We start from the raw sequence: 12267 nt of genomic DNA, 5'->3' as shown, positions 1-12267 counted from the left end.
CATCCAAAATGACAGCTGGAACTGACAACTGGAAGCGGCAGATTCAAACCACTACAAATGCTGGAGGCAACATCACAGTAGCGCTTCACAGGAGGCTCTCAAGCACTGAGGATGTCACCCAGACAGGGGACGAAACGTCTGCAACACAAATTCCCAGCTCGGCAAACAGAACCACAACAACCCGAGCTACAAATCTTCTCACAAACTTTGAATACGGAGAAATTGTCCCGAAATGTAAAAGGAACAAGAAGACTTAGATTTAGAGTGATGTGTAAAAGAAGCAAGGGTGATGTGAGGAAAAAAACGCTTTCAGTTAGTGAGTAGTTGGGATGTGGAATACACTGCCCGGAAAGGTGGTAGAGGGGGGTTCAAATAATGTATTTCACAGGGCATTGGATAAAAATGATGTGAGGGAAATGGTAGGGGTTTAGTACTAGATATTAAGCAGGTGCAGTCACGAAGGGCCGAACAGCCTCCCTGTGCGCTGTGACAGGTCTGTGATTCTGCTGCACCATCTTCGGCCGCATGGTGGCGTTCTCCAGGGGGTCAGGGGTCAGAGCGGCGCCATGACGGAGCAGAGCGGCGCGTCCGAAGATCCATTTGGGAGGGTGAGAGGGATCGAGTGAGAGGGATCGGGGGATCCCGGATCCGGGAACGGGGAACGGGGAACGGAGACCGGAGACGGTGCAGGCCTCTCCACGGCGCTGTCGACCCAGTGACACCGCGGCCTTGGGGCAACAGGAGCCGCGAGAATCGCATCGGCCCCGGGGGTGGGGGAGGGGTTTGTGGATGGGGGCGGGGGGTGAAGGGATGGGGTGCGTTTGAGGGGGTGGGGAAGGTGAGGGGGTGAAGGGATGGGGTGCGTTTGAGGGGGTGGGGAAGGTGGGGGCTGAAGGGATGGGGTGTGTTTGAGGGGGTGGGGAAGGTGAGGGGGTGAAGGGATGGGGTGCGTTTGAGGGGGTGGGGAAGGTGAGGGGGTGAAGGGATGGAGTGCGTTTGAGGGGGTGGGGAAGGTGAGGGGGTGAAGGGATGGGGTGCGTTTGAGGGGGTGGGGAAGGTGAGGGGGTGAAGGGATGGAGTGCGTTTGAGGGGGTGGGGAAGGTGAGGGGGTGAAGGGATGGGGTGCGTTTGAGGGGGTGGGGAAGGTGAGGGGGTGAAGGGATGGGGTGCGTTTGAGGGGGTGGGGAAGGTGAGGGGGTGAAGGGATGGAGTGCGTTTGAGGGGGTGGGGAAGGTGAGGGGGTGAAGGGATGGGGTGCGTTTGAGGGGGTGGGGAAGGTGAGGGGGTGAAGGGATGGGGTGCGTTTGAGGGGGTGGGGAAGGTGAGGGGGTGAAGGGATGGGGTGCGTTTGAGGGGGTGGGGAAGGTGAGGGGGGTGAAGGGATGGGGTGCGTTTGAGGGGGTGGGGAAGGTGAGGGGGTGAAGGGATGGGGTGCGTTTGAGGGGGTGGGGAAGGTGAGGGGGTGAAGGGATGGGGTGCGTTTGAGGGGGTGGGGAAGGTGAGGGGACAGGGTGGGGGCGGAAGGGATGGGGGTGTGTTTGAGGGAGTGGGGAAGGTGAGGGGGTGAAGGGATGGGGTGGGTTTGAGGGGGTGGGGAAGGTGAGGGGACAGGGTGGGGGCTGAAAGGATGGGGTGTGTTTGAGGGGGTGGGGAAGGTGAGGGGGTGAAGGGATGGGGTGTGTTTGAGGGGGTGGGGAAGGTGAGGGGACCGGGTGGGGGCTGAAGGGATGGGGTGTGTTTGAGGGGGTGGGGAAGGTGGGGGCTGAAGGGATGGGGTGTGTTTGAGGGGGTGGGAAAGGTGGGGGCTGAAGGGATGGGGTGTGTTTGAGGGGGTGGGGAAGGTGAGGGGACAGGGTGGGGGCTGAAGGGATGGGGTGTGTTTGAGGGGGTGGGGAAGGTGGTGGGCGAAGGGATGGGGTGTGTTTGAGGGGGTGGGGAAGGTGGTGGGCGAAGGGATGGGGTGTGTTTGAGGGGGTGGGGAAGGGGGGGGTGAAGGGATGGGGTGTGTTTGAGGGGGTGGGGAAGGTGAGGGGGCAGGGTGGGGGCTGAAGGGATGGGGTGTGTTTGAGGGGGTGGGGAAGGTGGGGGGTGAAGGGATGAGGTGTGTTTGAGGGGGTGGGGAAGGTGGGGGGTGAAGGGATGGGGTGTGTTTGAGGGGGTGGGGAAGGTGAGGGGGCAGGGTGGGGGCTGAAGGGATGGGGTGTGTTTGAGGGGTGGGGAAGGTGAGGGGGCAGGGTGGGGGCTGAAGGGATGGGGTGTGTTTGAGGGGGTGGGGAAGGTGGGGGGTGAAGGGATGAGGTGCGTTTGAGGGGGTGGGGAAGGTGGGGGTGAAGGGATGGGGTGCGTTTGAGGGGGTGGGGAAGGTGAGGGGGTGAAGGGATGGGGTGCGTTTGAGGGGGTGGGGAAGGTGAGGGGGTGAAGGGATGGAGTGCGTTTGAGGGGGTGGGGAAGGTGAGGGGGTGAAGGGATGGGGTGCGTTTGAGGGGGTGGGGAAGGTGAGGGGGTGAAGGGATGGGGTGCGTTTGAGGGGGTGGGGAAGGTGAGGGGGTGAAGGGATGGGGTGCGTTTGAGGGGGTGGGGAAGGTGAGGGGGTGAAGGGATGGGGTGCGTTTGAGGGGGTGGGGAAGGTGAGGGGGTGAAGGGATGGGGTGCGTTTGAGGGGGTGGGGAAGGTGAGGGGGTGAAGGGATGGGGTGCGTTTGAGGGGGTGGGGAAGGTGAGGGGACAGGGTGGGGGCGGAAGGGATGGGGGGTGTTTGAGGGAGTGGGGAAGGTGAGGGGGTGAAGGGATGGGGTGTGTTTGAGGGGGTGGGGAAGGTGAGGGGACAGGGTGGGGGCTGAAAGGATGGGGTGTGTTTGAGGGGGTGGGGAAGGTGAGGGGTGAAGGGATGGGGTGTGTTTGAGGGGGTGGGGAAGGTGAGGGGACCGGGTGGGGGCTGAAGGGATGGGGTGTGTTTGAGGGGGTGGGGAAGGTGGGGGCTGAAGGGATGGGGTGTGTTTGAGGGGGTGGGAAAGGTGGGGGCTGAAGGGATGGGGTGTGTTTGAGGGGGTGGGGAAGGTGAGGGGGTGAAGGGATGGGGTGCGTTTGAGGGGGTGGGGAAGGTGAGGGGGTGAAGGGATGGGGTGCGTTTGAGGGGGTGGGGAAGGTGAGGGGGTGAAGGGATGGGGTGCGTTTGAGGGGGTGGGGAAGGTGAGGGGGTGAAGGGATGGGGTGCGTTTGAGGGGGTGGGGAAGGTGAGGGGGTGAAGGGATGGGGTGCGTTTGAGGGGGTGGGGAAGGTGAGGGGACAGGGTGGGGGCGGAAGGGATGGGGTGTGTTTGAGGGAGTGGGGAAGGTGAGGGGGTGAAGGGATGGGGTGTGTTTGAGGGGGTGGGGAAGGTGAGGGGACAGGGTGGGGGCTGAAAGGATGGGGTGTGTTTGAGGGGGTGGGGAAGGTGAGGGGGTGAAGGGATGGGGTGTGTTTGAGGGGGTGGGGAAGGTGAGGGGACCGGGTGGGGGCTGAAGGGATGGGGTGTGTTTGAGGGGGTGGGGAAGGTGGGGGCTGAAGGGATGGGGTGTGTTTGAGGGGGTGGGAAAGGTGGGGGCTGAAGGGATGGGGTGTGTTTGAGGGGGTGGGGAAGGTGAGGGGACAGGGTGGGGGCTGAAGGGATGGGGTGTGTTTGAGGGGGTGGGGAAGGTGGTGGGCGAAGGGATGGGGTGTGTTTGAGGGGGTGGGGAAGGTGGTGGGCGAAGGGATGGGGTGTGTTTGAGGGGGTGGGGAAGGTGGGGGGTGAAGGGATGGGGTGTGTTTGAGGGGGTGGGGAAGGTGAGGGGGCAGGGTGGGGGCTGAAGGGATGGGGTGTGTTTGAGGGGGTGGGGAAGGTGGGGGGTGAAGGGATGAGGTGTGTTTGAGGGGGTGGGGAAGGTGGGGGGTGAAGGGATGGGGTGTGTTTGAGGGGGTGGGGAAGGTGAGGGGGCAGGGTGGGGGCTGAAGGGATGGGGTGTGTTTGAGGGGGTGGGGAAGGTGAGGGGGCAGGGTGGGGGCTGAAGGGATGGGGTGTGTTTGAGGGGGTGGGGAAGGTGGGGGGTGAAGGGATGAGGTGCGTTTGAGGGGGTGGGGAAGGTGGGGGGTGAAGGGATGGGGTGCGTTTGAGGGGGTGGGGAAGGTGAGGGGGTGAAGGGATGGGGTGCGTTTGAGGGGGTGGGGAGGTGAGGGGGTGAAGGGATGGAGTGCGTTTGAGGGGGTGGGGAAGGTGAGGGGGTGAAGGGATGGGGTGCGTTTGAGGGGGTGGGGAAGGTGAGGGGGTGAAGGGATGGGGTGCGTTTGAGGGGGTGGGGAAGGTGAGGGGGTGAAGGGATGGGGTGCGTTTGAGGGGGTGGGGAAGGTGAGGGGGTGAAGGGATGGGGTGCGTTTGAGGGGGTGGGGAAGGTGAGGGGGTGAAGGGATGGGGTGCGTTTGAGGGGGTGGGGAAGGTGAGGGGGTGAAGGGATGGGGTGCGTTTGAGGGGGTGGGGAAGGTGAGGGGACAGGGTGGGGGCGGAAGGGATGGGGTGTGTTTGAGGGAGTGGGGAAGGTGAGGGGGTGAAGGGATGGGGTGTGTTTGAGGGGGTGGGGAAGGTGAGGGGACAGGGTGGGGGCTGAAAGGATGGGGTGTGTTTGAGGGGGTGGGGAAGGTGAGGGGGTGAAGGGATGGGGTGTGTTTGAGGGGGTGGGGAAGGTGAGGGGACCGGGTGGGGGCTGAAGGGATGGGGTGTGTTTGAGGGGGTGGGGAAGGTGGGGGCTGAAGGGATGGGGTGTGTTTGAGGGGGTGGGAAAGGTGGGGGCTGAAGGGATGGGGTGTGTTTGAGGGGGTGGGGAAGGTGAGGGGGTGAAGGGATGGGGTGCGTTTGAGGGGGTGGGGAAGGTGAGGGGGTGAAGGGATGGGGTGCGTTTGAGGGGGTGGGGAAGGTGAGGGGGTGAAGGGATGGGGTGCGTTTGAGGGGGGGGGAAGGTGAGGGGGTGAAGGGATGGGGTGCGTTTGAGGGGGTGGGGAAGGTGAGGGGGTGAAGGGATGGGGTGCGTTTGAGGGGGTGGGGAAGGTGAGGGGACAGGGTGGGGGCGGAAGGGATGGGGTGTGTTTGAGGGAGTGGGGAAGGTGAGGGGGTGAAGGGATGGGGTGTGTTTGAGGGGGTGGGGAAGGTGAGGGGACAGGGTGGGGGCTGAAAGGATGGGGTGTGTTTGAGGGGGTGGGGAAGGTGTGGGGGTGAAGGGATGGGGTGTGTTTGAGGGGGTGGGGAAGGTGAGGGGACCGGGTGGGGGCTGAAGGGATGGGGTGTGTTTGAGGGGGTGGGGAAGGTGGGGGCTGAAGGGATGGGGTGTGTTTGAGGGGGTGGGAAAGGTGGGGGCTGAAGGGAAGGGGTGTGTTTGAGGGGGGGGGAAGGTGAGGGGACAGGGTGGGGGCTGAAGGGATGGGGTGTGTTTGAGGGGGTGGGGAAGGTGGTGGGCGAAGGGATGGGGTGTGTTTGAGGGGGTGGGGAAGGTGGTGGGCGAAGGGATGGGGTGTGTGTGAGGGGGTGGGGAAGGTGGGGGGTGAAGGGATGGGGTGTGTTTGAGGGGGTGGGGAAGGTGAGGGGGCAGGGTGGGGGCTGAAGGGATGGGGTGTGTTTGAGGGGTGGGGAAGGTGGGGGGTGAAGGGATGAGGTGTGTTTGAGGGGGTGGGGAAGGTGGGGGGTGAAGGGATGGGGTGTGTTTGAGGGGGTGGGGAAGGTGAGGGGGCAGGGTGGGGGCTGAAGGGATGGGGTGTGTTTGAGGGGGTGGGGAAGGTGAGGGGGCAGGGTGGGGGCTGAAGGGATGGGGTGTGTTTGAGGGGGTGGGGGAAGGTGAGGGGGCAGGGTGGGGGCTGAAGGGATGGGGTGTGTTTGAGGGGGTGGGGAAGGTGAGGGGGCAGGGTGGGGGCTGAAGGGATGGGGTGTGTTTGAGGGGGTGGGGAAGGTGGGGGGTGAAGGGATGAGGTGCGTTTGAGGGGGTGGGGAAGGTGGGGGGTGAAGGGATGGGTGCGTTTGAGGGGGTGGGGAAGGTGAGGGGGTGAAGGGATGGGGTGCGTTTGAGGGGGTGGGGAAGGTGAGGGGGTGAAGGGATGGAGTGCGTTTGAGGGGGTGGGGAAGGTGAGGGGGTGAAGGGATGGGGTGCGTTTGAGGGGGTGGGGAGGGAGGGGGTGAAGGGATGGGGTGCGTTTGAGGGGGTGGGGAAGGTGAGGGGGTGAAGGGATGGGGTGCGTTTGAGGGGGTGGGGAAGGGGAGGGGGTGAAGGGATGGGGTGCGTTTGAGGGGGTGGGGAAGGTGAGGGGGTGAAGGGATGGGGTGGGTTTGAGGGGGTGGGGAAGGTGAGGGGGTGAAGGGATGGGGTGCGTTTGAGGGGGTGGGGAAGGTGAGGGGACAGGGTGGGGGCGGAAGGGATGGGGTGTGTTTGAGGGAGTGGGGAAGGTGAGGGGGGTGAAGGGATGGGGTGTGTTTGAGGGGGTGGGGAAGGTGAGGGGACAGGGTGGGGGCTGAAAGGATGGGGTGTGTTTGAGGGGGTGGGGAAGGTGAGGGGGTGAAGGGATGGGGTGTGTTTGAGGGGGTGGGGAAGGTGAGGGGACCGGGTGGGGGCTGAAGGGATGGGGTGTGTTTGAGGGGGTGGGGAAGGTGGGGGCTGAAGGGATGGGGTGTGTTTGAGGGGGTGGGAAAGGTGGGGGCTGAAGGGATGGGGTGTGTTTGAGGGGGTGGGGAAGGTGAGGGGACAGGGTGGGGGCTGAAGGGATGGGGTGTGTTTGAGGGGGTGGGGAAGGTGGTGGGCGAAGGGATGGGGTGTGTTTGAGGGGGTGGGGAAGGTGGTGGGCGAAGGGATGGGGTGTGTTTGAGGGGGTGGGGAAGGTGGGGGGTGAAGGGATGGGGTGTGTTTGAGGGGGTGGGGAAGGTGAGGGGGGCAGGGTGGGGGCTGAAGGGATGGGGGTGTGTTTGAGGGGGTGGGGAAGGTGGGGGGTGAAGGGATGAGGTGTGTTTGAGGGGGTGGGGAAGGTGGGGGGTGAAGGGATGGGGTGTGTTTGAGGGGGTGGGGAAGGTGAGGGGGCAGGGTGGGGGCTGAAGGGATGGGGTGTGTTTGAGGGGGTGGGGAAGGTGAGGGGGCAGGGTGGGGGCTGAAGGGATGGGGTGTGTTTGAGGGGGTGGGGAAGGTGGGGGGTGAAGGGATGAGGTGCGTTTGAGGGGGTGGGGAAGGTGAGGGGGTGAAGGGATGGGGTGCGTTTGAGGGGTGGGGAAGGTGAGGGGGTGAAGGGATGGGGTGCGTTTGAGGGGGTGGGGAAGGTGAGGGGGTGAAGGGATGGGGTGCGTTTGAGGGGGTGGGGAAGGTGAGGGGGTGAAGGGATGGGGTGCGTTTGAGGGGGTGGGGAAGGTGGGGGGGTGAAGGGATGGGGTGCGTTTGAGGGGGTGGGGAAGGTGAGGGGGTGAAGGGATGGGGTGCGTTTGAGGGGGTGGGGAAGGTGAGGGGGTGAAGGGATGGGGTGCGTTTGAGGGGGTGGGGAAGGTGGGGGGTGAAGGGATGGGGTGCGTTTGAGGGGGTGGGGAAGGTGAGGGGGTGAAGGGATGGGGTGCGTTTGAGGGGGTGGGGAAGGTGAGGGGGTGAAGGGATGGGGGGCGTTTGAGGGGGTGGGGAAGGTGAGGGGGTGAAGGGATGGGGTGCGTTTGAGGGGGTGGGGAAGGTGAGGGGGTGAAGGGATGGGGTGCGTTTGAGGGGGTGGGGAAGGTGAGGGGGTGAAGGGATGGGGTGCGTTTGAGGGGGTGGGGAAGGTGAGGGGGTGAAGGGATGGGGTGCGTTTGAGGGGGTGGGGAAGGTGAGGGGGTGAAGGGATGGGGTGCGTTTGAGGGGGTGGGGAAGGTGAGGGGACAGGGTGGGGGCTGAAGGGATGGGGTGTGTTTGAGGGAGTGGGGAAGGTGAGGGGGTGAAGGGATGGGGTGTGTTTGAGGGTGGGGAAGGTGAGGGGACAGGGTGGGGGCTGAAGGGATGGGGTGTGTTTGAGGGGGTGGGGAAGGTTTGGGCTGAAGGGATGGGGTGTGTTTGAGGGGGTGGGGAAGGTGGGGGCTGAAGGGATGGGGTGTGTTTGAGGGGGTGGGGAAGGTGGGGGGCTGAAGGGATGGGGTGTGTTTGAGGGGGTGGGGAAGGTGGGGGCTGAAGGGATGGGGTGTGTTTGAGGGGGTGGGGAAGGTGGGGCTGAAGGGATGGGGTGTGTTTGAGGGGGTGGGGAAGGTGGGGGCTGAAGGGATGGGGTGTGTTTGGGGGTGGGGAAGGTGAGGGGGTGAAGGGATGGGGTGTGTTTGAGGGGGTGGGGAAGGTGAGGGGACAGGGTGGGGGCTGAAGGGATGGGGTGTGTTTGAGGGAGTGGGGAAGGTGAGGGGGTGAAGGGATGGGGTGTGTTTGAGGGTGGGGAAGGTGAGGGGACAGGGTGGGGGCTGAAGGGATGGGGTGTGTTTGAGGGGGTGGGGAAGGTTTGGGCTGAAGGGATGGGGTGTGTTTGAGGGGGTGGGGAAGGTGGGGGCTGAAGGGATGGGGTGTGTTTGAGGGGGTGGGGAAGGTGGGGGCTGAAGGGATGGGGTGTGTTTGAGGGGGTGGGGAAGGTGGGGGCTGAAGGGATGGGGTGTGTTTTGAGGGGGTGGGGAAGGTGGGGGCTGAAGGGATGGGGTGTGTTTGAGGGGGTGGGGAAGGTGGGGGCTGAAGGGATGGGGTGTGTTTGAGGGGGTGGGGAAGGTGGGGGCTGAAGGGATGGGATGTGTTTGAGGGGGTGGGGAAGGTGAGGGGGTGAAGGGATGGGGTGTGTTTGAGGGGGTGGGGAAGGTGAGGGGACAGGGTGGGGGCTGAAGGGATGGGGTGTGTTTGAGGGGGTGGGGAAGGTGGTGGGTGAAGGGATGGGGTGTGTTTGAGGGGGTGGGGAAGGTGGTGGGTGAAGGGATGGGGTGTGTTTGAGGGGGTGGAGAAGGTGGGGGGTGAAGGGATGGGGTGTGTTTGAGGGGGTGGGGAAGGTGAGGGGGCAGGGTGGGGGCTGAAGGGATGGGGTGTGTTTGAGGGGGTGGGGAAGGTGAGGGGCTGAAGGGATGGGGTGTGTTTGAGGGGGTGGGGAAGGTGAGGGGCTGAAGGGATGGGGTGTGTGTTTGAGGGGGTGGGGAAGGTGAGGGGCTGAAGGGATGGGGTGTGTTTGAGGGGGTGGGGAAGGTGAGGGGCTGAAGGGATGGGGTGTATTTGAGGGGGTGGGGAAGGTGAGGGGCTGAAGGGATGGGGTGTGTTTGAGGGGGTGGGGAAGGTGAGGGGCTGAAGGGATGGGGTGTGTTTGAGGGGGTGGGGAAGGTGAGGGGCTGAAGGGATGGGGTGTGTTTGAGGGGGTGAAGGGATGGGGTGTGTTTGAGGGGGTGAAGGGATGGGGTGTGTTTGAGGGGGTGGGGAAGGTGAGGGGGTGAAGGGATGGGGTGTGTTTGAGGGGGTGAAGGGATGGGGTGTGTTTGAGGGGGTGAAGGGATGGGGTGTGTTTGAGGGGGTGGGGAAGGTGGTGGGTGAAGGGATGGGGTGTGTTTGAGGGGGTGGGGAAGGTGGGGGGTGAAGGGAAGGGGTGTGTTTGAGGGGGTGGGGAAGGTGAGGGGGCAGAGTGGGGGCTGAAGGGATGGGGTGTGTTTGAGGGGGTGGGGAAGGTGAGGGGGCAGAGTGGGGGCTGAAGGGATGGGGTGTGTTTGAGGGGGTGGGGAAGGTGGGGGGGTGAAGGGATGAGGTGTGTTTGAGGGGGTGGGGAGGGGAAGGTGGGGGGTGAAGGGATGGGGTGCGTTTGAGGGGGTGGGGAAGGTGAGGGGGTGAAGGTATGGGGTGCGTTTGAGGGGGGTGGGGAAGGTGAGGGAGAGGGTGGGGGCTGAAGGGATGGGGTGTGTTTGAGGGAGTGGGGAAGGTGAGGGGGTGAGGGTAGGGGTTGGGGTGTGTTTGAGGGGGTGGGGAAGGTGAGGGGACAGGGTGGGGGCTGAAGGGATGGGGTGTGTTTGAGGGGGTGGGGAAGGTTTGGGCTGAAGGGATGGGGTGTGTTTGAGGGGGTGGGGAAGGTGGGGGCTGAAGGGATGGGGTGTGTTTGAGGGGGTGGGGAAGGTGGGGGCTGAAGGGATGGGGTGTGTTTGAGGGGGTGGGGAAGGTGGGGGCTGAAGGGATGGGGTGTGTTTGGGGGGGTGGGGAAGGTGGGGGCTGAAGGGATGGGGTGTGTTTGAGGGGGTGGGGAAGGTGGGGGCTGAAGGGATGGGATGTGTTTGAGGGGGTGGGGAAGGTGGGGGCTGAAGGGATGGGGTGTGTTTGAGGGGGTGGGGAAGGTGAGGGGGTGAAGGGATGGGGTGTGTTTGAGGGGGTGGGGAAGGTGAGGGGACAGGGTGGGGGCTGAAGGGATGGGGTGTGTTTGAGGGGGTGGGGAAGGTGGTGGGTGAAGGGATGGGGTGTGTTTGAGGGGGTGGGGAAGGTGGTGGGTGAAGGGATGGGGTGTGTTTGAGGGGGTGGGGAAGGTGGTGGGTGAAGGGATGGGGTGTGTTTGAGGGGGGGGGGGGAAGGGGGGGTGAAGGGATGGGGTGTGTTTGAGGGGGTGGGTGGGGAAGGTGAGGGGGCAGGGTGGGGGCTGAAGGGATGGGGGTGTGTTTGAGGGGGTGGGGAAGGTGAGGGGCTGAAGGGATGCGGTGTGTTTGAGGGGGTGGGGAAGGTGAGGGGGTGAAGGGATGGGGTGTGTTTGAGGGGGTGAAGGGATGGGGTGTGTTTGAGGGGGTGAAGGGATGGGGTGTGTTTGAGGGGGTGGGGAAGGTGAGGGGGTGAAGGGATGGGGTGTGTTTGAGGGGGGGGGGAAGGTGAGGGGACAGGGTGGGGGTGAAGGGATGGGGTGTGTTTGAGGGGGTGGGGAAGGTGAGGGGTGAAGGGATGGGGTGTGTTTGAGGGGGTGGGGAAGGTGAGGGGACAGGGTGGGGGCTGAAGGGATGGGGTGTGTTTGAGGGGGTGGGGAAGGTGAGGGGCTGAAGGGATGGGGTGTGTTTGAGGGGGTGGGGAAGGTGAGGGGCTGAAGGGATGGGGTGTGTTTGAGGGGGTGGGGAAGGTGAGGGGCTGAAGGGATGGGGTGTGTTTGAGGGGGTGGGGAAGGTGAGGAGCTGAAGGGATGGGGTGTGTTTGAGGGGGTGGGGAAGGTGAGGGGCTGAAGGGATGGGGTGTGTTTGAGGGGGTGGGGAAGGTGAGGGGCTGAAGGGATGGGGTGTGTTTGAGGGGGTGAAGGGATGGGGTGTGTTTGAGGGGGTGAAGGGATGGGGTGTGTTTGAGGGGGTGGGGAAGGTGAGGGGGTGAAGGGATGGGGTGTGTTTGAGGGGGTGAAGGGATGGGGTGTGTTTGAGGGGGTGGGGAAGGTGAGGGGGTGTAGGGATGGGGTGTGTTTGAGGGGGTGAAGGGATGGGGTGTGTTTGAGGGGGTGAAGGGATGGGGTATGTTTGAGGGGGTGGGGAAGGTGAGGGGGTGAAGGGATGGGGTGTGTTGAGGGGGTGAAGGGATGGGGTGTGTTTGAGGGGGTGGGGAAGGTGAGGGGGTGAAGGGATGGCGTGTGTTTGAGGTGCTGAAGGGATGGGGTGTGTTTGAGGGGGTGGGAAAGGTGAGGGGGTGAAGGGATGGGGTGTGTTTGAGGGGGTGGGGAAGGTGAGGGACAGGGTGGGGGCTGAAGGGATGGGGTGTGTTTGAGGGGGTGGGGGGAAGGTGAGGGGCTGAAGGGATGGGGTGTGTTTGAGGGGGGTGGGAAGGTGAGGGGACAGGGTGGGGGCTGAAGGGATGGGGTGTGTTTGAGGGGTGGGGAAGGTGAGGGGCTGAAGGGATGGGGTGTGTTTGAGGGGGTGGGGAAGGTGAGGGGGGGTGAAGGGATGAGGTGTGTTTGAGGGGGTGGGGAAGGTGAGGGGACAGGGTGGGGGCTGAAGGGATGGGGTGTGTTTGAGGGGGTGGGGAAGGTGAGGGGGTGAAGGGATGGGGTGTGTTTGAGGGGGTGGGGAAGGTGAGGGGGTGAAGGGATGGGGTGTGTTTGAGGGGGTGGGAAGGTGAGGGGGGTGAAGGGATGGGGTGTGTTTGAGGGGGTGGGGAAGGTGAGGGGGTGAAGGGATGGGGTGTGTTTGAGGGGGTGGGGAAGGTGAGGGGGTGAAGGGATGGGGTGTGTTTGAGGGGGTGGGGAAGGTGTGGGGGTGAAGGGATGGGGTGTGTTTGAGGGGGTGGGGAAGGTGAGGGGGTGAAGGGATGGGGTGTGTTTGAGGGGC

General features: G+C 64.4%; 1 protein-coding gene across 2 annotated transcripts in view; it reads left to right on the top strand.

Moving 5' to 3' along the window:
• The first annotated feature begins 539 nt into the window (after positions 1–539).
• The window catches only part of mlx (MAX dimerization protein MLX), a 74672-nt gene continuing 62944 nt past the window's right edge, over positions 540–12267 (top strand). For both annotated transcript variants that reach the window (XM_060848617.1, XM_060848616.1), the window contains exon 1: positions 540–608. In XM_060848617.1, coding sequence (XP_060704600.1) covers positions 567–608 — 42 coding nt within the window. In that variant the 5' untranslated portion in view covers positions 540–566. The remainder of the gene's footprint in view (positions 609–12267) is intronic.

Source organism: Hemiscyllium ocellatum, chromosome 32 (assembly GCF_020745735.1).
Source record: "Hemiscyllium ocellatum isolate sHemOce1 chromosome 32, sHemOce1.pat.X.cur, whole genome shotgun sequence".
Taxonomy (NCBI): domain Eukaryota; kingdom Metazoa; phylum Chordata; class Chondrichthyes; order Orectolobiformes; family Hemiscylliidae; genus Hemiscyllium; species Hemiscyllium ocellatum.
Note: the sequence above shows the minus strand (reverse complement) of the source record. Positions and strands in the feature narration are given on the sequence as shown.